Source organism: Larimichthys crocea, chromosome XIV (assembly GCF_000972845.2).
Source record: "Larimichthys crocea isolate SSNF chromosome XIV, L_crocea_2.0, whole genome shotgun sequence".
Taxonomy (NCBI): domain Eukaryota; kingdom Metazoa; phylum Chordata; class Actinopteri; family Sciaenidae; genus Larimichthys; species Larimichthys crocea.
In genome coordinates this window covers 4,095,411-4,118,417 of record NC_040024.1, presented here as the reverse complement: position 1 = coordinate 4,118,417, position 23,007 = coordinate 4,095,411, and the positions used below count along the sequence as shown (strand labels likewise).

Sequence of the window (23,007 nt, the reverse complement as noted above, 5' to 3'; positions counted from 1 at the left end):
AAGCCAAAACACCACATGGTGTCTGTTTGGTCAGAAAATATACCAAGCAAGTGGTTCATGTTAACTTGTGTTGGTTAACAAGTGTAGTTTGCTAGCAGCTAGGCTAGCTTTAGACACTGCCGACACATCAGTAGCTATGGCTTTTGGGTTTAGGCTGGGGTAAGGTGCTTTCATGGTGACCTACGAGTTAGTTAACATTAATGTGCCTGTATGTTTGTGACTTCTATATGTCTTTGTCTTACAGCGTGGCCTTGCTCCTGTCTGTGTGGTCATCTGCAAACTGTCATATTCCCAGTGGTAAGACTTAAGATATCTGCTTAAACACGCCTGTAGTCCTTGGCACATTTGAATGGCTGATCATATCTGTTCATACAGGAGCTCTTCGTATGGAGTGTCATGACCGCTTCTTCATGATAGCTGCTGATCTCTCCTTCACTGGGGCTGAGCCTCATTTTGAAGCTGTCGGTAGGTCATCCAAAGCTTCATCACTCTCCTGAAACCAATCTAATCAAGTATGTGTGGTCTGAAAATAAGGCTCATAATTTGATGGGCGCAAAGACATGTTGGGTTTAATTACTGATGTAAAATTTCTTTCAGATAAGGCAGGCGTGTTCCCCATCACTGAGCAGTATGCAGCAGAGTGTGGCTACAGTGTCAGTGTTCTTCCTCTATTGGGCCACATTGAGCTCCGAGCCTCTTACTTCAGCTGTCACACTGACAACAAAGTATGAACACATGGCAAGACACAAAACTGAGTTTCCCTTCAGATGGAGAACTGATACTCTTGTGGTTTTATTTAACTTGTGTGTGTCTCTCAGGATGATGAGGTGTTCACGTTCAACTTCAACTTGCTTGCAACACATGGAGGAAAGGATGTCACCTATGCTTTAAACAAGACCTGTTCTCCCTCTCTGCCCTGGTCTCCCAGAGAGGTTACCTGTGAGGCAAACTACATGGAAGTAAGCTTGGGTACATCTTAAAGTATTAACTTTACTTAAGTGTCTGAAATGTTTCACTGATCCTGGTTTTCCCCCTCAGGTGTCTGTGAGGAGTGAAGTCACCTGTCCATCTGAGACAGAGAAAGAAGACTGGAATGCTGCTCTAAAACCTGTATGTTTTCAGCTACTTTATGTGTCTCTCATAAGTGCAACAGCCTAAAACACTCTGTCCTTCTAGGCCTATGCCTCTGCCACTTCAGACTGGCAGGTGATGTTGCACAGAAATGGGGAGATGCTGACGCCCATGAGTCTCTCTGAAGCCCGTAATATGGGTTATGTGTTTGACCTGACAGATGGAAGGCTTGTATTTCGTACACCGTATGGACAACCTGACTCATTCAGCACTGAGGTAAACCTCTCCAATTTACTGCATCCTAGTATCCGAAGAGCCCAAACTCGTTACACATTACCTGCAATATCTTAGACTGCTTTGGACTCTCTCCAGGTGAATGGTGTTCCAGTAGAGGTGGTCCATGCAACTTTGTTCTCCAGACAAAGCTGGGTTGTCCTCATGGTCGACCTGGTGGCTGCTTGCTCCATGCGTCAGTATGATCTCTCATACCATGGCTCGCCTTTCCCTCGACAGACTAGTAAAGCTGTAATGTTATGTCTACAGATGAAGGATCCTATGATGACAGTGGCTACATGATGTGGGAGACTCCAGAGGTGCTGCACCCACTGGTGTCGGGTCTACATGAGACCCAATTCAACATTGGCGTCAATGGAGAACTTGTGGAGCAGCCAGTTGCAGAGGAGAGGGGATACACTGTGGAGAAGCATGACACCGCAGTCCACATCAGCATCCCTTATAATGCTGAAGGAGGATACAGGAAGGTCAGAAGGCAGTCATGTAGTCTGGCAGTCAAGATCAGGATTCAACTTATTGCACACTGAAACTCTGACAACTCTTGATGGTATTACCGTATCTCTTGCAGAGCGTTGTGTCTGGTGACCTCTATGAGTTCTATGTCTTTAGACTCTACTTGGAGCAAATCTCAGTGGATGAAGATCATATTGATACCAGACTTCGCTATCACAGGACACTGGCCACTCCTCTGCTGCCACGCCCGGTTTACTGTGAAAAACGTAAGTCTGACGAAATGTTTATAAAGTGGATGCAACCATAATCTGAACATCTTTTCATTTCAGGAACAGTTCTTGAGGAGCACATGTTCACCGTCTACCTCAGAGATATCCCTGCAGATGTGCAGTTGACTGCTATTTATCTGAATGGACACGAATGCACAGCATCACTTAGAAACGCAAGCACCCACACCATCACAGAAGTTCTTCATCCTAATGACACTCGTTGCTACATCCTGAAGGTGCCTTTTGATGACTCAGTTGTCATAAAACAGGTAAAGGTCTCTGAATTTGTCCAGTGGCTACTTCAGATATCAGGCCGGTTTATACATGGAGACGTCATCCTGCTTGCTTCTTTCATAGTTCTCCAAAGAAGACGCAGCAATGCAGCACAAGTTGGACTTGAACTTCACACTGACCGTTGTGCCAGAAAATGAGTCTTTTTACCACCTGTCATCAGTCATGGCATTAACGGAAGTTTGTAAGTCACTAGCCTTATGCTTAGATTTGATCAAACCTACTTCTGCGTGAAGCAGAGCAACCCACTGTCTTGTTTTTGCAGCTCCTCCAGCCTTTGATGCTGTCTGTTCCGAGTCTGAGATCAGCTTCAAACTGGACCACCGGCCTTATGACTACCTGTGGGAGATCAGTATCGGCTCAGACCTGCTGACTTCAGAGCTGGCAGCCCAGCACGGTTACATCATGAGTAACGATAGCCAGAGTCTGCTGCTCGATGTGCCGCTCTTCACTCATGGCTACGAGTACAAGGTGAGATGAGAAATGACTATTGGAACAGTCGACTCTTGTTTAATGGACAAGTTGCTGACTGAACTGTGTGTCATAGGACATTACTTTGAAGGGATTCTTTGGCACGTTTGAGATCCTTGTGCGGGATCCGGAAACATCAGAGGTCCAGAGCTCCACCGTCAAGACTTGTCCCTTCACTGCTACTGAACTCATTAGTAAGAACATCCTGTTGTGTTTATGAGCAGAGAAGGTAGGGCCTTGCACGTAGTTGATACAGTGATAAGATGCATCTCTCTGTAGTGTGTTCGACTGATGGGAGGATGACTGTGGTGGCTGACTTGTCTCTGGCCATCCCGAGTGGAGGAGTTCCCGCTAGAACCAACCTCGTAGATAAATACTGTGGACCCAAAGAGACAGACGGCACCAGGGCTCTCTTCTCCTTTCCACTCAACAGCTGTGGCTCCACAGTAAAGGTATTAAGGATGCTCATAATGTACAGTTGCCCTTCACAAACTGCCTTTACATATGCTCTTGTTTCTCCAGCTCAGCAAAGAGTACGTGACCTACGAAAACGAGATTTTCTTCAGCCGGAAGTTGCGTGCTCTGAAAAGCCCAGCAGACTCCAGCAGTGATCTTGACAGGTAGCTTCAACTCTTCTGGTTATTAAATCCTCCTGAACTAGCCACAAGGCAAACTCTCTCTCCTTGTCTTGCAGGGTGACGATGCAGTGTGTATATTCCGTGGCTGGACTGCATCGCCTCTTCTCGGTTTACAAGTTTGAGTCTGACACAGTTGGCGTCGGCCGGATCGTGCATTCTGCACACTCGACTGAAGGTAGGTGGTTTGACGACAAACTAAATCAGTCAATATATTAAACTGACAATTTGTTTGGCCTTGTACTTCAGGTCTACAAAGTCCCACCATTGGGCCCACTACATCGCTTCAAACGCCAGTCCCTACAAGACCCACCCGAAGACCTGTCTCCGTACGACCTGGTTACCACCCTCCTGCTCAGTACATCAGAGTATCCAGCTTTCTAAAGAATCTTCCAAAAAAAGGTCAGTATTTCTAGAAACCTGGTTAAAATTTGATAGTTTTGTTACTAACTCTTGAATTATCTTTACAGGAGTAAGGGGATCTTCACAAGTCAATGCCATACCCCTTTGATGGACTGCATTTTTCTTTTTAACTAATCTCAATAAACTACTTTGATTTAAAAACTGAGCCTTGATCAAACACTACTGTACATGAAAAACACAACCCAAATACTATTGATATAGAGCAGTAGTAAATCCTGATGACTCCAGCAAAATGAATTGCTTGAAACAAGATTCTTGAACTACCAGATTACCACTTAGTGCAAATTGAGCACTAACCTGTCTTGACTTGTGACTAAAGTCACATGGTGCCATTTAAACTTTGAAAGTCAGCTGACTGAGGGTCGAGGAAGCAATGTCTGGAATCTACCAAAACAGGCTATCCCATTGCATTCCAACTAATGCCCCAGCAACTGCAGCAGTTGACTGCAGTAATGAGTCCAGGGTGGAAGTACAAGAGTTAATACCTGAATTGATATTTATCAGTTTTTACCAAGCAGCAACCACTGGCTGTGCAGAATTGGCTGACAAAATGTACATAACCCCCCCTGGCTAATTTCCCTCCTGACAACTCATTCAAGTTTGAGAGATGGGGGAATTGACATGCAGGAAAGAGGCACAGGTCAGATTTGAACCCTGGGCTGCTGTAGCAAGGACTGAGCCTTGCACATGGGGCAGGGATGGATGCTCTACCAGCTAAACACCATTTGTGCAAACTTTTAAACAATAATTGCTACACTGGTCACCTGGAGGACTTTTTCTAATGCCATTTCCTGAGCTTCACATCTTTGCCATTTTACAGTAAAGTCAGCCCATATGAATTGGTGAAATGTCTACACATGACCTTTATGGGCAAATAACTCCACTACATCACTTGCAGATTAGGAAATGACATGTAAACTGATCCAGATATTCCATACATGAGAACCTGATGCCTACCTTACAAGTCTGCCAAAAGCATTTCAGGTGCATTGTTAGATGCAGCTAAAATAACCTTGCAGGTTAGCCACAGGCTTACATCATGCCTCAAGTTTAATTTTCAAACTTTTTAGTCTGTCTCAGACTTTACATGGTAAACAGACTAATGTCTACAATAGCACTTAAGAGCCAGGATCTCACATGTAAACAAGGCAGGGGTTATACCACTACAAATTCCAGGGTACAGTACCATTATGACTAACAGGCAGCAGTCTCCTTTAGCCATATCCAATTTTATGTTTGTCCTGAAAGAGTTGGTAGCCCTCAAGCATCATTTGTACTGCAGTATGGGCCTGTTTTTTGGGGGTTTTTTTTACCTTTTTAAAAGGTTCTGCACCAAGCTTTGGGTTGTCTGAATGTTCATTTGGCTTTACATGTTCATGTGGTGTTTGTTCAACTTTCAATGACAAGAGTCAAGAACATTTAAGACATGTTTATTGAGCTATATTTAAAATACATGTAATCACAATGTCATTTTAGTTTGATGATCCACCAGCTCCTGTGAAAAGAACTCAGCTGAATTAACAAACCCATTTCACATTTGAACAAATTTCAAATAACTAACCTTTCTTATGCGGATTCTGTCGAAAGCTGGGTACTCTGATGTACTGAGCAGGAGGGTGGTAACCAGGTCGTGCGGAGACAGGTCTTCGGGTGGGTCTTGTAGGCACTGACGTTTGAAGCGATGTAGTGGGCCCAATGGTGGGACTTTGTAGACCTGAAGTACAAGGCCAAACAAATTGTCAGTTTAATATATTGACAGATTTAGTTTGTCGTCAAACCACCTACCTTCAGTCGAGTGTGCAGAATGCACGATCCGGCCGACGCCAACTGTGTCAGACTCAAACTTGTAAACCGAGAAGAGGCGATGCAGTCCAGCCACGGAATATACACACTGCATCGTCACCCTGCAAGACAAGGAGAGAGAGTTTGCCTTGTGGCTAGTTCAGGAGGATTTAATAACCAGAAGAGTTGAAGCTACCTGTCAAGATCACTGCTGGAGTCTGCTGGGCTTTTCAGAGCACGCAACTTCCGGCTGAAGAAAATCTCGTTTTCGTAGGTCACGTACTCTTTGCTGAGCTGGAGAAACAAGAGCATATGTAAAGGCAGTTTGTGAAGGGCAACTGTACATTATGAGCATCCTTAATACCTTTACTGTGGAGCCACAGCTGTTGAGTGGAAAGGAGAAGAGAGCCCTGGTGCTGTCTGTCTCTTTGGGTCCACAGTATTTATCTACGAGGTTGGTTCTAGCGGGAACTCCTCCACTCGGGATGGCCAGAGACAAGTCAGCCACCACAGTCATCCTCCCATCAGTCGAACACACTACAGAGAGATGCAGCTCATCACTGTATCAACTACGTGCAAGGCCCTACCTTCTCTGCTCATATACACAACAGGATGTTCTTACTAATGAGTTCAGTAGCAGTGAAGGGACAAGTCTTGACGGTGGAGCTCTGGACCTCTGATGTTTCCGGATCCCGCACAAGGATCTCAAACGTGCCAAAGAATCCCTTCAAAGTAATGTCCTATGACACACAGTTCAGTCAGCAACTTGTCCATTAAACAAGAGTCGACTGTTCCAATAGTCATTTCTCATCTCACCTTGTACTCGAAGCCATCACTGAAAAGCGGCACGTCGAGCAGCATACGCTGGCTATCGTTGCTCATGATGTAACCGTGCTGGGCTGCCAGCTCTGAAGTCAGCAGGTCTGAGCCGATACTGATCTCCCACAGGTAGTCATAAGGCCGGTGGTCCAGTTTGAAGCTGATCCCAGACTGGAACAGACAGCATAAGGCTGGAGGAGCTGCAAAAAACAAGACAGTGGGTTGCTCTGCTTCACGCAGAAGTAGGTTTGATCAAATCTAAGCATAAGGCTAGTGACTTACAAACTTCCGTTAATGCCATGACTGATGACAGGTGGTAAAAAGACTCATTTTCTGGCACAACGGTCAGTGTGAAGTTCAAGTCCAACTTGTGCTGCATTGCTGCGTCTTCTTTGGAGAACTATGAAAGAAGCAAGCAGGATGACGTCTCCATGTATAAACCGGCATGATATCTGAAGTAGCCACTGGACAAATTCAGAGACCTTTACCTGTTTTACGACAACTGGGTCATCAAAAGGCACCTTCAGGATGTAGCAATGAGTGTCATTAGGATGAAGAACTTCTGTGATGGTGTGTTGGTGCTTGCGTTTCTAAGTGATTGCTGTTGCATTCGTGTCCTTCAGATAAATAGCAGTCAACTGCACATCTGCAGGGATATCTCTGAGGTAGACGGTGAACATGTGCTCCTCAAGAACTGTTCCTGAAATGAAAAGATGTTCAGATTATGGTTGCATCCACTTTATAAACATTTCGTCAGACTTACGTTTTTCACAGTAAACCGGGCGTGGCAGCAGAGGAGTGCCCGTGTCCTGTGATAGCGAAGTCTGGTATCAATGTGATCTTTCATCCATGAGATTGCTCCAAGTAGAGTCTAAAGACATAGAACTCATAGAGGTCACCAGACACGACGCTCTGCAAGAGATACGGTAATACCATCAAGAGTTGTCAGAGTTTCAGTGTGCAATAAGTTCAATCCTGATCTTGACTCCAGACTACATGACTGCCTTCTGACCTTCCTGTATCCTCCTTCAGCATTATAAGGGATGCTGATGTGGATGCGGTGTCATGCTTCTCCACAGTGTATCCCCTCTCCTCTGCAAACTGGCTGCTCCACAAGTTCACCATTGACGCCAATGTTGAATGGGTCGCATGTAGACCCGACACCCAGTGGTGCAGCACCTCTGGAGTCTCCCACATCATGTAGCCACTGTACATCATAGGATCCTTCATCTGTAGACATAACATTCAGCTTTACTAGTCTTCGAGGGAAAGCGAGCCATGGTATGAGAGATCATACTGACGCATGGAGCAAGCAGCACCAGGTCGACCATGAGGACAACCCAGCTTTGTCTGGAGAAACAAAGTTGCATGGACCACTCTTACTGGAACACCATTCACCTGGAGAGAGTCCAAAGCAGTTCAAGATATTGCAGTAATGTGTAACGAGTTTGGGATCTTCGGACTACTAGGATGCAGTAAATTAATTGAGTGGTTTACCTCAGTGCTGAATGAGTCAGGTTGTCCATACGGTGTACGAAATACAAGCCTTCCATCTGTCAGGTCAAACCTACATAAACCCTATTACGTGCCTTTCAGAGGATCATGGGCATCAATCTCCCCCTTCTGTGCAGCATCACCTGCCATCTGAAGGGCAGAGCATAGGCCTAGAAAGGACAGTTGTGTTTTAGCGTGTTGCACTTATGAGGCGGACAATAGTAGCTGAAAACATACAGGTTTTAGAGCAGCATCCAGTCTTCTTTCTCTGTCTCAGATGGACAGGGACTCACTCCTCACAGACACCTGAGGGGAAGAAAACCAGGATCAGGAAACATTTCAGGACACTTAAGTAAAGTGTAATACTTAAATGTACCCAAGCTTACTTCCATGTCTTGCCTCACAGTTAACCTCTCTGGGAGACCAGGGCAGAGAGGGAGAACAGGTCTTGTTTAAAGCATAGGTGACGTCCTTTCCTCCATGTGTTGCAAGCAAGTTGAAGTTGAATGTGAACACCTCGTCATCCTGAGAGACACACAAAGTTAAATAAAACCACAAGAGTGTCAGTTCTCCATTCTGAAGGAAACTCTGTTTTGTGTCTTGCCTGTGTTCATACTTTGTTGTCAGTGTGACAGCTGAAAGTAAGGGCTCGGAGCTCAATGTGGCCAATAGAGGAAGAACATTGCCACTGTAGCCACACTCTGCTGCATATGCTCAGTGATGGGGAACACAATCTGCCTTATCTGAAAGAAATTTTACATCAGTAATTAAACCCAACATGTCTTTGCACCCATTCAATTATGGAGTTAATTTTCAGACCAGACATACTTGATAGTTTGGTTTCAGTAGAGCGATGAAGTTGGATGACTTACCGACAGCTTCAAAAATGAGGCTCAGCCCCGTGAAGGAGAGATCAGCAGCTATCATGAAGAAGCGGTCATGACACTCCATACGAAGAAGCTCCTATATGAACAGATATGATCAGCCATTAAAATGTGCCAGGACCACAGGCTTGTTTAAGCAGATTGCTTAAGTCTTACCACTGGGAATATGACAGTTTGCAGATGACCACACAGACAGGAAGCAAGGCCACGCTGTAAGACAAAGGCATATAGAAGTCATAAACCTACAGGCACATTAATGTTAACTAACTTGTAGGTCAACCATGAAAACACCTTACCCCAGGCTAAACCCAAAAAGCCATAGCTACTGATGTGTCGGCAGTGTCTAAAGCTAGCCCAGCTGCTAGCAAAACTACACCTGTTAACCACACAAGTTAACATGAACACCTTGCTTGGTATATTTCCTGACCAAACAGACACACTGTGGGTTTTGGCTTACTCCAGCTTTTATGAGCGCATTTCTTCACCGACCAATAAGTTGAATCCTGATCTTGACTGCCAGACTACATGACTGCCTTCTGACCTTCCTGTATCCTCCTTCAGCATTATAAGGGATGCTGATGTAGACTGCGGTGTCATGCTTCTCCACAGTGTATCCCCTCTCCTCTGCAACTGGCTGCTCCACAAGTTCTCCATTGACGCCAATGTTGACCTGGGTCTCAGGTAGACCAGACACCAGTGGGTGCAGCACCTCTGGAGTCTCCCACATCATGTAGCCACTGTCATCATAGGATCCTTCATCTGTAGACATAACATTACAGCTTTACTAGTCTGTCGAGGGAAAGGCGAGCCATGGTATGAGAGATCATACTGACGCATGGAGCAAGCAGCCACCAGGTCGACCATGAGGACAACCCAGCTTTGTCTGGAGAACAAAGTTGCATGGACCACCTCTACTGGAACACCATTCACCTGGAGAGAGTCCAAAGCAGTCTAAGATATTGCAGGTAATGTGTAATGAGTTTGGGATCTTCGGATACTAGGATGCAGTAAATTGGAGTGGTTTACCGCAGTGCTGAATGAGTCAGGTTGTCCATACGGTGTACGAAATACAAGCCTTCCATCTGTCAAGTCAAATGCATAGCCCAGCTTATGTGCGTCTGTGAGGTTCATGGGCATCAGCTCCTGCTCCACCCCCTGAAACATCACCTGCCAATCTGAGATGGCAGAGTCATAGGCCTGAAAAGAGAATTGAAAGCACAGACTATGCTTATCTGAGTGTATGTTATTATATTCCAGCCACATGCAGGATTCCAAATATTTCACAGAAGACCACGTCAGACGTACAGTTTTGACTACAGCATCCCAGTCATCTTTCCTGGTCCCAGTTGGACAAGCCACATCACTCCTCACAGAAACCTACAAAGAAAACAAGTTTAGCAAGCATCATAATATTATTAGTAAAGTTACAATGAAATTAAGCTTACTTCCATGTAGTTTGCCTCACAGGTAAACTCTCTGGGGGACCAGGGGAGAGAGGGAGAACAGGTCTTGTTTAAAGCATAGGTGACCTCCTTTCCTTCATGTGTTGCAATCAAGTTGAAGTTGAATGTGAACACCTCATCATCCTGAAAGGTTTAAAAGAAAACACAAGTTAGAAATATAATTCAGGAGAGCCATACTTGATCTGTAGTTATAGTGTCTGTCATACATACCTTGTTGTCAGCATGACAGCTGAAGTAAGAGGCTCGGAGCTCCACATGGTTCATCAGTGGAACAACACCGATACTGTAGCCACATGTTGCTGCATACTGTTCATTGATGGGGTACACGCCGGTCTCATCTGAAAGACAATAACTTTAATTTTGTCTGCACAGACATTGTTCAACTTTGGAAATAAATCTTTTGGTCATAGAGTTGTGCACGACCTACCGACAGCTTCAAAACGAGGCTCAGCCCCAGTGAAGGAGAGATCAGCAGCTATCATGAAGAAGCGGTCACGACACTCCATATGAAGAACTCCTGTATGAACAGATATGATCAGTCATTAAATGTGCCAAGGACTACAGGCGTGTTTAAGCAGATATCTTAAGTCTTACCACTGGGAATATGACAGTTTGCAGATGACCACACAGACAGGAGCAAGGCCACGCTGTAAGACAAAGGCATGTATAAGTCATAAACATACAGGCACATTAATGTTAACTAACTTGTAGGTCACCATGAAAACACCTTACCCCAGGCTAAACCCAAAAGCCATAGCTACTGATGTGTCGGCAGTGTCTAAAGCTAGCCTAGCTGCTAGCGAACTACACCTGTTAACCAACACAAGTTAACATGAACCACTTGCTTGGTATATTTTCTGACCAAACAGACACCATGTGGTGTTTTGGCTTACTCCAGCTTTTATGAGAGCATTTCTTCACCGACCAACCAGAGTCACTCAGGTGTTACAGCCACATGTGAAGCCCATTAGCAATCGAAGCCGATTATGAAATCACTTGCAGCTGATGAAGTTAGACCTCCCCCCATCCTTTCAAATTCATGAATCAAGAAATAGTCTTATAAAAGCTGGTGTAGCAGACCGACACCACCACATAGTGCCACTTTGGCCAGGATCCAAGCAAGTTACGTTAGCTTGTGTTGGTTAGCAGGTGTAGTTTGCTAGCAGCTAGGCTAGCTTTAGACACTGCCGACACATCAGTGGTTATGGCATTTGGGTTTAGCCTTGGGTAAGTTGTTTTAGTGGCAACTTACAGGCTGTCAAGTTGTTTGACTTTTTCATGCAAGACACTTTTTTTGTTTTGTCTTACAGTGTGGCATTAATCCTGTCTGTGTGGTTAACTGCAAACTGTACTGTCATCCCAGATGGTAATGAAAATATTGACTCATTAACCTACAATAACAATAGGATCCATATTTTGACCTTAACTTGTTTGTGCGTACAGGTGCTCTTCACATGCGTTGTCATGATCGTTATTTCATGATAGCTGCTGAGCTCTCCTTCACTGGGGTGAAGCCTCGCTTTGAGGCTGTTGGTAAGTTCTCCACAGTGTTGTCATGCTGTTTACCTTTTTGTACCGTCACTATATAAACAGGTTTAGGCCAACATGTGTTATGACTGGTACTGGATCTATCCATATTCAGATGAGTGGTGCACCGTCAATCATGTACCTAATCAGTGAAATCCACTCCAGTTCAAAAAGCTCTCCAGGTTTGGAGGTAATATTGAGCCACGTTACTAATGTGATTGTCTTTCAGATAAGGCAGATGTGTTCCCAATCACTGAGCAGTATGCAGCAAAGTGTGGCTACAGTGTCAGTGTTCTTCTTCTACGGGGCCAAGTGGAGCTCCGAGCCTCTTACTTCAGCTGTCACACTGACAACAAAGTATGAACAAATGGCAAGACACAAAACTGAGTTTCCCTTCAGATGGACCCACCCTTTTTATTTTCCTGTAACTTATTTTTGAGATATCTTTCAGGATGATGAGGTGTTCACGTTCAACTTCAACTTGATCACAACACATGAAGGAAAGGACGTCACCTATGCTTTAAACAAGACCTGTTCTCCCTCTCTGCCCTGGTCTCCCAGAGAGGTTACCTGTGAGGCAAACTACATGGAAGTAAGCTCAGGTAAATTGTGGCTTATTTTCTTAATGTGATTGTTTCAGATGTTGTAACTGATTTTTATTTACAGGTCTCTGTGAGGAGTGAAGTCACCTGTCCATCTGGGACTAAAGATGACTGGAATGCCCTCAAACCTGTATGTTTCTAAGTTGAAATTTCTCGAATTGCTGTTAAGTACAACTGAAGACTTTAAATCTCTCTTCAGGCACACAGCTCCATCACTTCAGACTGGCAGGTGATGTTTCAGAGAGCAGAGGAACAGTTGCCGCCAATGAACATGTCTATAGCTCGTAAGCAGGGTTATGTGTTTGATGTGACAGATGGTAGGGTTGTGTTTCGGACACGGTATGGACAACCTGACTCCTTCAACACAAAGGTAAACCACTAATGCATCATGTCTGTTTTGTGGTTTGTTTAAAGCAGGCTTTGATTTTTGAGTCTCTCTTCAGATGAATGGTGTTCCAGTAGAGGTGGTCCATGCAACTTTGTTCTCCAGACAAAGTTGGATTGTCCTCATGATCGACCTGGTGGCTGCTTGCTCCATGTGTCAGTACTACAATATAATTTGCTGTTAATACTTAACTAAACAGTTGACAGTTGTAATATTAGTGTCTCTTCAACAGATGAAGGCTCATATGAAGACAGTGGCTACATGGTGTGGGAGATTCCAGAAGTGCTGTACCCAGGTCTTGACAGCACCCAACTCAGCTTTGGACTCAATGGTGAACTTGTGGAGCAGGCAGTTGCAGAGGACAAGGGATACATTGTGGAGAAGCACAACGCCACGGTTGAGATCAGCATTCCTCATGATGCTGATGGTGGATACAGGAAGGTCAGAAGGCACAAATATAAAATATATTAGATGCGCACAATAAAACATGCCCAAATTGTCTTTTCCAATGACAAAACTACATGTGTCTGTTGCAGAGCGTTGTGATTGACAAGCTCTATGAGTTTTACATCTTTCATCTCTCCTTTGAGCAAATCCTGGTGGATGAGGATCGTTTGGAGACGAGGGTCAGATTTCAGAGGACGCTGGCCACTCCCTTACTGCCGCGCCCCGTTTTCACGGAAAACCAAATCGTTCTTGAGGAGCGCACTTTCACGGTCTACCTTGGAGGTGTCCCTGCAGATGTCGAGTTGGCTGCTATTTATTTGAATGGACAAGAATGCACAGCGCCATTTACAAATGCAAGCAGGCACAATGTCACACAAGTTGTTCATCCCAACAACACTCATGGCTACATCCTGAAGGTGCCTTTTGATGATCCGGCTGTCCAACTGCAGGTAAAGTCTCAACGTAGGCTTTTTATTATTTTTTTGTCGTCGTCTCTGTAGCGGTCTGTCTGAGCTTAGACCTTGTTTTGTCTCAGTTTTATAAAGAAGCTGCAGTCCTTGAGTATGGACTGTACATCAACTTCTCACTGACCGTTGTGCCAGAAAACATGTTTTACTACCACCTGGCATCTATCGCATTGACCACAAGTGTCTGTAAGTCATTTTAAAACTTAAATTATCATTACTATTTATATTGGCAGTGAGTAGAGTTAACCATTGTGTTTTTGCAGCTCCTCCAGCCTTTGATGCTGTCTGTTCCGAGTCTGGGATCAGCTTCAAACTGGACCACCGGCCTTATGACTACCTGTGGGAGATCAGTATCGGCTCAGACCTGCTGACTTCAGAGCTGGCAGCTCAGCACGGTTACATCATGAGCAACGATAGCCAGAGTCTGCTGCTTGATGTGCCGCTCTTCACTCATGGCTACGAGTACAAGGTGAGATGACTTGGGACAGCTGATTCTTGTTAAATGCCAGAGTTGTCTCGACCATGAAGACTAAAGACTAAGCTGTGTTTTGTAGAATATTACATTGGAGGAATTCTTTGGCACATTTGAGATCCTAGTGCGGGATCCAGAAACATCAGAGGTCCAGAGCTCCACCGTCAAGACTTGTCCCTTCACTGCTACTGAACTCATTAGTAAGAACATCCTGTTGTATATGAGCAAAGAAAGTAGGGCCTTGCGTTTAGTTGACACACAGTGATAACATGCATCTCTCTGTAGTGTGTTCAACTGATGGAAGGATGACTGTAGTGGCTGACTTGCCTCTGGCCATCCCAGATGGAGATCCTGCTAGAATCACCCTCATAGCCCCATACTGTGGACCCAAAGAGGCAGATGGCACCAGGGTGCTTTTCTCATTTCCATTCAACAGCTGTGGATCCACAGTAAAGGTACAAAGGATCCTCAACACTACCAGCAACTTGAATCCGTCCTATACTTGGTCTCACGTTAATGATTGAACAATGAATAATCTGAATGTTTTTGCACCTTCAGCTTGGCAGGGAAAATGTGTCTTATGAAAATGAGATTTTCTACAGCCACCTCAATATGAATGAGACACTTTCTAATACTACTGAGAGGTGTGTATACTGAAATCTTGACAAATGAATCTTGATGTTTGAAGATCAGTACTACAGGGATGAGTATTTAAGATGCCGTCTTGTCTTGCAGGGTGAAAATACAGTGTACATATCCTCTGGCTGGTCTCCATCGCCTCTTCTCAGCATACAAGTTTGAGTCTGACACAGTTGGTTTTGGCAAAATCATCCACACCACAGAGCCCTTATCAGGTATAGTAGTTTATTCACTAGCTGGACATGACCACTTCTCAATCATCACATTTGAGTGAGAATTTTTGTGCTGTAGGTCTACAGAGTCCCACCATCAGGCCCACTGTAGCACTTACAACCACATGGGCTGCCAAAAGACCAGCTGGAACACCTGCTGCCTTCCAGCCTGCTGCCCACCCACCTGCTCGCTACGTTAGAGTTTCTAGTATTCGTAATCTCTTCAGTGGTCTTAGAAAAGGTGCAAATCTTTATTTGGAAAAATTCATATTTATTCATTAGAGGTAAGGTCTCACTTTGTCTAAACACTCTGACGTCTCTCCGCAGGAGCCTCACAGGTTAAAGTGGATGCTGCACAACTTTGAATGACGTACAACTTTTTTAAATAGAAAATTTGGAAGTTAATAAAGCTGTTTTCTCTTTTAAAAATGCTGTTTTTGTCTGTTGTATAAACTTGTCCAACACCTACCACACAGACTGGAAATTTAGACGCAGGAAGTTATGTGGTGACGTCACGACAGGGTTGAAAATGGTGTTGGATTTAATTGAAAGCAAGTGGCTAATGTAACGTCTAAGGGAAGCCCTCTTAAGGAAGTAAGACCTGAAAGTGAAGGTTGCATGTACCTGGGGGAGGAAAATAAAACCTTAGGTACTTGTCTTCACTTTTGCTTTATACTTCAACTCTACTTTATTTCAGGGAAATTGAGCTTTTCTCTATTGGTAGTTGCTAATTACCCTGCATCTGTCTGTACATCTAAAAGTAACAAACTAGGGCTCAGCTATGAAACTACTACATGGTACTTGAGTAGGCTGCTTCTACCTGCACTACATTTCTATACTTGACTACAATAATGAAGACGGTTTAACAAAATGTACCTCTTATTTACAAACATGACTGTCATGGTCCTAACTTCTCAAATGTGAGTTTTGCTGCTCATCCTAATTTTCAACTTTAATACACTTTATTTGGACAGAATCAGATCCTTAATTTAAAAAAAAGTTGCAGTCCTGTAAAATTTGTCTGCATGGAGTACTCTTAATCTTATAGTACATTTTCCTCATACGGCCTCGAAAAAAAAAAAAGGCTTTGGCTTCGGTCTCAAAGGTAAACGCTCCTCACTCTTCACCCCCCTCCGGCTACAAATCCTTATAATTTGACTCCTGAGTGCTTGGCATGCCTCTGGAAATTTGACGTCACCATTGTTTGAAGGATTCCTATTGGTTGAGGCGGCGGTGACACTGAGCACATGTCACTGAGGACAAGGCTGTGTGGAGAGTTTTCTCAAACTGAACTGACCATATCGCCTTCAACAACAACAACAACAAGGCAATATGAGGTTTAAGTGTTGATTTCATCGTCTTAAATCTTTTTCTTCTACTCTTATAATCATGCAGATCATTGACGAGTGTAACACACAGGTGGGAAAGATGAGACAGATGGAGGAGTATTTCATGTCTCCAAACACGGAGTTTGACAAGCTCAAGGTAAACTCTAAACAACACACACGATAAATGTGTGCATGCCTGGACTTTATTTTGAAAAACAGATCAAACGCTCTGTCCTCTGCAGGCCATCCCGATCATCTCCCAGACACGATACTTGGAGAAGAAGGGAGAGCTGGCAGGAAATGTCTAAAGGAGGAACGCTCTTAACATGAGGGCAAAGTTCACCCCAGTCTACCTCTTCCTCTCAACGATCTGTTCGTCATCACCGTCAAGAAGGGTGAGGCGGCGTCAACAATCAATTGGAAGCAAAGAGGACTGAGAGATGACGTCTGACACAAACTCTGACAGCTTTGAGAAATCCTGAACTCAACTTTCACGTCTACACATTTTTAGAACTTTAATCACTATGGGGTGACCAACTACACGAACATCTGATCAGGATTTTAGTGGTTTATAACCAAATACCTGCATCAGTCTCAGCTCTTCTTTGTGTTTGGTGCAAATGTTAGCATGATGCTTCTAAGACTACTCTGCGAGCTTTTGTACACCGCGTCATTATCAGGCGTCTTTGCTTTAGTTATGAGAGTTCAATCAACTGCCAGCGACTACACAACTGCTTAAGTGCCCAGTAAACCCCCTCATGACCTATGTAATGCCACCGTTTCCTGTAAGTCACTCTGTGAGCTGAAGTTATGTATTAACTTCAACATGTTGGTTTATTTTTAACCTCATTAACAATTACGGCTTTAATGGTTGTGGGAATCACCTCGTGTCTTTACGATGCTTCGTGCAGAGAAAGTCTGTCCTCTCCTCGCTAACAACATATCATGATGCGCTGTGAGCAAAACGCAGAACTTTTTAACAGTGTGTCATTGCACTGAATGACTCCAATTCCCCAAATAGCAGGAAGTTGTGTTAAAAAGAATAAGAGGAAGAAGGAGTACTTCTCATAACGATAGACAGACAAGATAATACAATTTTAAAAAATAAATAATATGTGTTCTCCTTTTTTTTCCCAACAGCGCAGAGCGTTTTGTGGTACTCGACCATGCCATCGCTCTCTGTGCAGGTGCAGGCGATAGATGAAAGCGGGAACAGCGGCGGCCCCTACGAACACTGCTTCAACCTCACCCTGCTGGAAAACCACCAGGGACGCATGATGGAGAGGCTGTTGAAAGCTCCGTCACAGTGAGACTAATTAAAAAAAAAAAAAAATCTTATTACAATCACACACCTAAAGACTTAAGACTCACAACTGTTTGTGTCGAAAGATCAGACATGCACAGGTGGATGGCGGCTTTCCCCAACCCCACCAAGCCTGACGGAGATGAGGATGAAGTGATTTAGGAGACTGGGGTGAGGACTACAAGCGGTACTACAGCATGTGTTTGTGTGCTTGTTAGCTGTCCATAGTTGCTTACGTCGATATGTGTGTGTGCGTGTCAGATTGTCCTCAGGTGCAGTGCGTGGAGCAGTACGTCGCCCAGCAGGCAGACGAGCTCGCCCTGGAGCCCACCGAGATCGTCAACGTCATCCGTAAAACCAACGAGGGTAAGAATGTGGAAGGAATCCCAGTAAGGAGTTGTTTTACGTCTTTTTCAGATAGTAAAATCAGAAAATCACTTCAGATCACTCTCAAAAGCGATATGAATCGTGCTTACAGGAATAGCACAGATTCATATCGCTCATAATGTCTGTCTGTGGATCTAGATTAAGAATCAGTCCTGACGTCAACATTGCATCATTAACACGCCCCTTCCTTGACTCTGTTGTTTACACGCCCTAACCTCAATCCCCGACCCTCCACCGTAGCAGTTTATGATTTCTTGCATGAACGATACAGAAGCCTCCAATCTCCCCTTTGTTTGTTCTCCTCTCCCTCCCGCCTCCCCTCCTCCCTCCTCTTAGGATTTTATGAAGGCATCCGCCGTCGACGGTCAGAAGGGCTGGTTCCCCGTGGGAAACGTCATAGAGATCACCAACGAGCACGTGAGGCGGCGAAACCTCCGAGAGCGCTACAGAGTCATGCAGGCCCGAGCATGGTCACCAACAGCAAGCCCAGCACCTTACATTAAAGATCGACGGATCGGGGTTTTACATTTTAAAAAAGGACGATAACTTTTATAGACTCTGTACAAAGATTCAGATCAGTTTCTAACAACCAGGAAATGAAAGATAAAAAGGAGAAGAGTGGCCGGTCATGAAACAAACCTGCAATCATCACCTTATTTATACTATTTCACTACTCGAGGCAGATCATTTACTGCTGACGCTGAAAAGAAACTTTGCGAACGTGCATGAGCGCAGCATCTCCTCGCAGCCCTTACCCTCCACGGGCTCGGCGAGGAAACCGCAGGTTTGAAATGCCAGTCATCTCTAGCGCTAGTGCTCGACCATTTTGTAACCTGTCATGCCCGCTGCGACGAGAAGAGCTGGGTGTTTTCGTAAATGCTCAGTTTCACCTGCCTTGCACAACAACCTGTCGTGTCACCACGGTATAGACTTTGAGGCGTGGGAATTTTTCTCACCGCACGACAAGAAAACTGATTCGGGAAGTGCCTTTTTAAAGACGCTAAACACAGAACTACACACCGGGACTTCTGCCAGGAGTACCGAGCACAAGAGCTTTGAAAATGCATGACATGTGGAGCTGAGCTGCTTTATGACGTTTCGGGGCTTGTGCTTTCTACTTGCTTGTAATACTGTAGCTCCCCCTGCAGCTCGTCGTCAGCGGAGACGTCTGCATATATCTGTGGATAAATGTACAAAAATGAGGTAAATACGGAGTGGGTAGTAGTTTTAATAAAAAAAATGTGTCTTTTAGCCAGCTGTTTGTTTGTCAGTAACAAGAGGCCCAGCTGTTGATGTTTTTTATTGAACACGGATGCGGTAGAGAGACAATTACAAGGCGAATGTGCAATATTGTTTTTCTTCTCAAGTGGTAATAATCCTAGAAAATATTTTTTTTTGGGGTCCCAAACTTCAAAGCAACCAGGCAAACGTCACCTAGTTGTTTCCATAATAAGAAAAATATAGTAAAGTCCGTAATAACACACCCAGGGAAGAAAAGACCCTCAAAAATGTAAGAGAATCACTGCACAATATCCAACGATCCAACGTTGCCGAGGCTCAGGAGTACAAGCACGGCATCTCCCTCAGAGTCCGAGAGCGTCGTTGATCTCGAGAGATGCTCGTTCTGCTCTTTGAGGAGCGGAAGGCAGCCTCGGTGGTGAAGACGATGCGTCACCGACTGCCACGTCATCGGCATCCATCCCCTGCAAACACAAAACCCTCCAGCCTTGTTCTCCAGATTCCCCAACACAACTAAAGCTGACGTAGTCAATGTCGTGTTGGGTAAAACCAGTCCCGGATCCTTGACGCTGGTGTGGTAGAGGATCAGGGATTGTGATGCCGTTTATTGGCGTCGTGGCTCCAGATGTTGACCTCCTCCATCAGGCAAAAGCGACTCAAGAGGGTGTTGCGGCACAAGCTGCGCCACCAACACTCCCTTGCTGCGAATGACCTCCAGACTGGGATGCTGCACATCGCTACAGCAGGGCTCATAAACTTGTGTGGGTTCAGGGTGACTGTCCAGTGTGGAGCAGTAAGGGTCTCATCAGTCTGTCTGGGCTCTTGGTAGTGCAGTTTCAGGAGGTTAGTAAGGCCTGGTCCCCTCTTGGGTGAGCTGGAGGATGACCTGGCTTGGCTGCACCGGACGGTGGAGGGTGTCTATTTTAAAGGTGAGGCTGCCCAGATTCCTGGTGAGAGTGCGCCGGATCTAAATGGGTCGGGACGGTTGGTGGGGCGGGGGGCGGTCATAACTGGCGGTGGAGGTTTAGCTGGAAGCAATCGAGGACCTGATGGGAAGAGATTTTAATACAGATGTTGAGTGTACAGCTCCCAGTTATCTTTGTTTCTGTTTCATACTCTCCAGAAGTATTCACAACCACAAACCTCACATGCCTTTGCTCCGGGTCTCAATTTCCTTTCAGCCAGGGGGTCAGGGTCTTAGCTCTGTCTGACGGGACTGAGCCAATCTTATTAAATGTCCTCGTCTGTCTGAGCCCGTCCAAGCTCTGCACGCTACATTACCCCCACCACACAAAGAGAGGACAGTCTGGCCTCCGCATCACCTCAAACTACTACATACTTCAAAATAATGATTATTCACTGCACAGAGAGCTCTACATGCTGCTGCCAACACTTAATTCAGTTTTTTTTTGCCTTACACTTTGAATATGAAACAACTAAGGGATACATCTGCACATCAGAACAGGAGGGGAAACAAAATGTTTTGCCTTCAAATCTTGAATCAAATTCACCGCTTGTAGTCTTGAAAATGACTTGGACTTATCTTAATGTGGCCCCACAGTGTTTATAGATGCATTTCCAAAACTTTACCACACACTTTGTACACATTTACATCCCTTTCTACTAATATTTTTCTTATTTTTATGAGTAATTTCAACCTTGTGTATACAAGCTACTGTGACCCGGTGTGGGATCACAAGTCTATCTAACACATCACTAACGTTTTTTTTTTGCGCTTTCTCGTCTCTCAGGTTCTTATGCACCTTGTTCAGGGATTGTGGTTGCAGCATGCTGCTTGTTTTAATTTATATCATTATTATGCTTCTGTCCATCTTCTCTCCCTCAACCGTCACAGCAACGGTCGTATACCATGAACTGGTTCTGCCTTTTAACACCTCTTCCAGCTGTGGGAGAACCTAAAGTTGGTATGAAACCCATGAAGAACAGGTCTTATCTAGAGCTTGTATTTGGTTTGTCTGTTATGGGCTACTGTAGAAGAAACATGGCAGACTCCGTAAAAAAAGGACCCGCTCTCTATGTAGAGATAAGTCCTTTCTAAAAGGTAACAAAAACACACCAATTCTTATTTTCAGGTGATTATACACTAATGAGAAGACAATACATTTATCTACTGAACCTTTTAAAGAAGTTTTTCCTTGCCGCTGTCGCAAGTGTTTGCTCATGGTGGGCATTGCGGGTAAATAAATATATATTAAGCGTACAGTCAGCTCATAGTAAGGTTTTTTTTTATTATTGTGTTTATTTTGTCCTCTAAGGACCAAGGACACTTCAAACCCACCTGTTTAAAATAGCCTTTTCCATCTGATTCAATTGCATTAAATACATTTTAACCTGTTTTTAATGTTGTATCTTGTAATTTGATACTTTAGCCTTTTTTTTGTTTTTCTTATTTGCTGTCTACTCTCATTTATTGTAAGGTGTTCTTGGGTGACAGAAAGGCGCCATGAAAAAAAATGTATTTATTATTATTTTATAAATCCCATTATTATTATTATTAATGGTGTACCAGACAACCGGCCTGCACGGCCCAGCAGTGTGCACTCTCACCGTCAGCTCAGTCACGAAGTTGGGGTTCCTCCTCCCGGATCTCTCGGTGGGGTCGATGTAGTAAAACTCCGCCGGGATGATGGGGTGCACTGGGGGTTAGAGAGGGCAACGTTTGCAACATCTGGACCAGGCTTTCGAAACAGATGTGCAAACTCAGGTGACTCACGTGTTTGGCCGCTGTGATGGTGCATGAAGCCTGAAGCCGCGTACAGAGGCAGGAAGGAAGGGTGGTGCAGGGTCCTGTGGAGATGGGAGGCAGGGTGGAGGAGGTGGAGGGGGACCGCTGCTTGGACCTCGTTTGAGGGGGGAAACATGAAGAATGGACGCTAAACAAAACACAATTGTGCAGAGAGCTGAAACGATATAAAACTCACGACACAGTGTCCTTCAGTGTGGTTCATGGTTGACTTTATGGCAATGTGTTGCTCTAGTGCTCAACATGTTGCTGTCAAACGTGAACCGTCATGGCGAAGCTAACAGCTAGTTAGGCCCCTGCTGGCTGGCCTCAGAGACCCGTTCATGTAACGGTCCAGCGTTTTATATTTAAATATATCGGCACGAAGCACGTTATTGTATTAACCGCGATATTAATATTAAGTCAGCTATGTTTGATATAATGTAACTCAACCTGCTTCATGTTTTCCAGGTTATAGTCATGTACAGGTTAACAACACAATGAAGTGTCAGCTCAGCGTTGCACAGCAGTGCACATAATGGATTAAAATAACAAAGTGAAATGCAATACTATAAAATGTTAGGTAAAGTGACAAGGTTGTGTCAGTATTGAGAAGTCACTGTTTAAAGATAAACCTACTATTCAAATCATATACAATATTTAAAGTGTTGACAGGAGTAAGGTGTCATGGGATATTGCAGAGTAAAATTACTTGTATTTTATAGTACTGCATGTTACCGACATGCAATACTATAAAACAACACTCAGTGGTGTGCATTTTGCAAAAGTGCCATTAAAGTGTGAGTTCATGTCTGATAGTAAACAGCTGACTGCATTCAGTATAGAGGAAGATTAAAGCACAAAAAAAAAAAAAAAAAAAAAAATCTCTTGCATTAAAGTGTTGAAG

At 44.4% G+C, this 23,007-nt stretch overlaps 3 protein-coding genes across 4 annotated transcripts; 2 read left to right on the top strand and 1 right to left on the bottom strand.

The window, feature by feature from the left end:
• Positions 1-12: 12 nt before the first annotated feature.
• On the top strand, positions 13-4,064 carry LOC109140826 (uncharacterized). The gene is made up of 19 exons (XM_027287763.1): positions 13-159; positions 245-297; positions 376-465; positions 598-725; positions 819-959; positions 1,039-1,110; positions 1,177-1,347; positions 1,444-1,540; positions 1,615-1,832; positions 1,934-2,084; positions 2,148-2,356; positions 2,445-2,562; positions 2,644-2,849; positions 2,926-3,043; positions 3,129-3,301; positions 3,372-3,469; positions 3,544-3,662; positions 3,734-3,886; positions 3,955-4,064. Exons 1-19 carry the CDS (start codon positions 137-139, stop codon positions 3,993-3,995), a joined length of 2,379 nt encoding a protein of 792 aa, XP_027143564.1. The 5' UTR covers positions 13-136; the 3' UTR covers positions 3,996-4,064.
• A 1,257-nt stretch (positions 4,065-5,321) lies between these two features.
• On the bottom strand, positions 5,322-11,264 carry LOC113747613 (uncharacterized). The gene is given in 20 exon segments (XM_027287764.1): positions 5,322-5,402; positions 5,469-5,621; positions 5,693-5,811; positions 5,886-5,983; positions 6,054-6,226; positions 6,312-6,429; positions 6,506-6,708; positions 6,791-6,908; positions 6,997-7,208; positions 7,272-7,363; positions 7,365-7,420; positions 9,428-9,645; positions 9,720-9,816; positions 9,913-10,083; positions 10,192-10,263; positions 10,332-10,472; positions 10,560-10,687; positions 10,777-10,866; positions 10,944-10,996; positions 11,082-11,264. Coding segments are annotated over 20 exon segments (2,358 nt in total). The 5' UTR covers positions 11,105-11,264; the 3' UTR covers positions 5,322-5,379.
• A 138-nt stretch (positions 11,265-11,402) lies between these two features.
• LOC104923997 (uncharacterized) lies at positions 11,403-15,529 on the top strand. Of its 2 annotated transcripts, XM_019268808.2 has the most exons (18): positions 11,403-11,576; positions 11,660-11,715; positions 11,793-11,882; positions 12,106-12,233; positions 12,328-12,468; positions 12,543-12,608; positions 12,678-12,848; positions 12,922-13,018; positions 13,096-13,304; positions 13,400-13,759; positions 13,846-13,963; positions 14,041-14,246; positions 14,332-14,449; positions 14,535-14,704; positions 14,808-14,893; positions 14,985-15,103; positions 15,180-15,341; positions 15,428-15,529. In XM_019268808.2, the coding sequence occupies exons 1-18, from the start codon at positions 11,554-11,556 to the stop codon at positions 15,463-15,465; spliced, it is 2,358 nt and encodes a 785-aa protein (XP_019124353.2). In that variant the 5' UTR covers positions 11,403-11,553; the 3' UTR covers positions 15,466-15,529. The 2 variants fall into 2 exon arrangements, with proteins under 2 accessions (XP_019124353.2, XP_027143566.1); XM_027287765.1 differs by lacking the exons at positions 12,543-12,608; positions 12,678-12,848; positions 12,922-13,018 and having other exon boundaries at positions 12,328-12,478.
• The last annotated feature ends 7,478 nt before the right edge of the window (positions 15,530-23,007 follow it).

Excerpts from the sequence above, each read along its gene's own strand:
- LOC109140826 (XM_027287763.1), top strand. The coding sequence starts at position 137 with ATGGCTTTTGGGTTTAGGCTGGG. Across the intron at positions 2,563-2,643 it reads CATGGCATTAACGGAAGTTT|CTCCTCCAGCCTTTGATGCT; the intron begins GTAAGTCACTAG and ends TTGTTTTTGCAG. Across the intron at positions 3,470-3,543 it reads TCCAGCAGTGATCTTGACAG|GGTGACGATGCAGTGTGTAT; the intron begins GTAGCTTCAACT and ends CTTGTCTTGCAG.
- LOC104923997 (XM_019268808.2), top strand. The coding sequence starts at position 11,554 with ATGGCATTTGGGTTTAGCCTTGG. Across the intron at positions 12,234-12,327 it reads GCTGTCACACTGACAACAAA|GATGATGAGGTGTTCACGTT; the intron begins GTATGAACAAAT and ends GATATCTTTCAG. Across the intron at positions 12,849-12,921 it reads CTGACTCCTTCAACACAAAG|ATGAATGGTGTTCCAGTAGA; the intron begins GTAAACCACTAA and ends GTCTCTCTTCAG.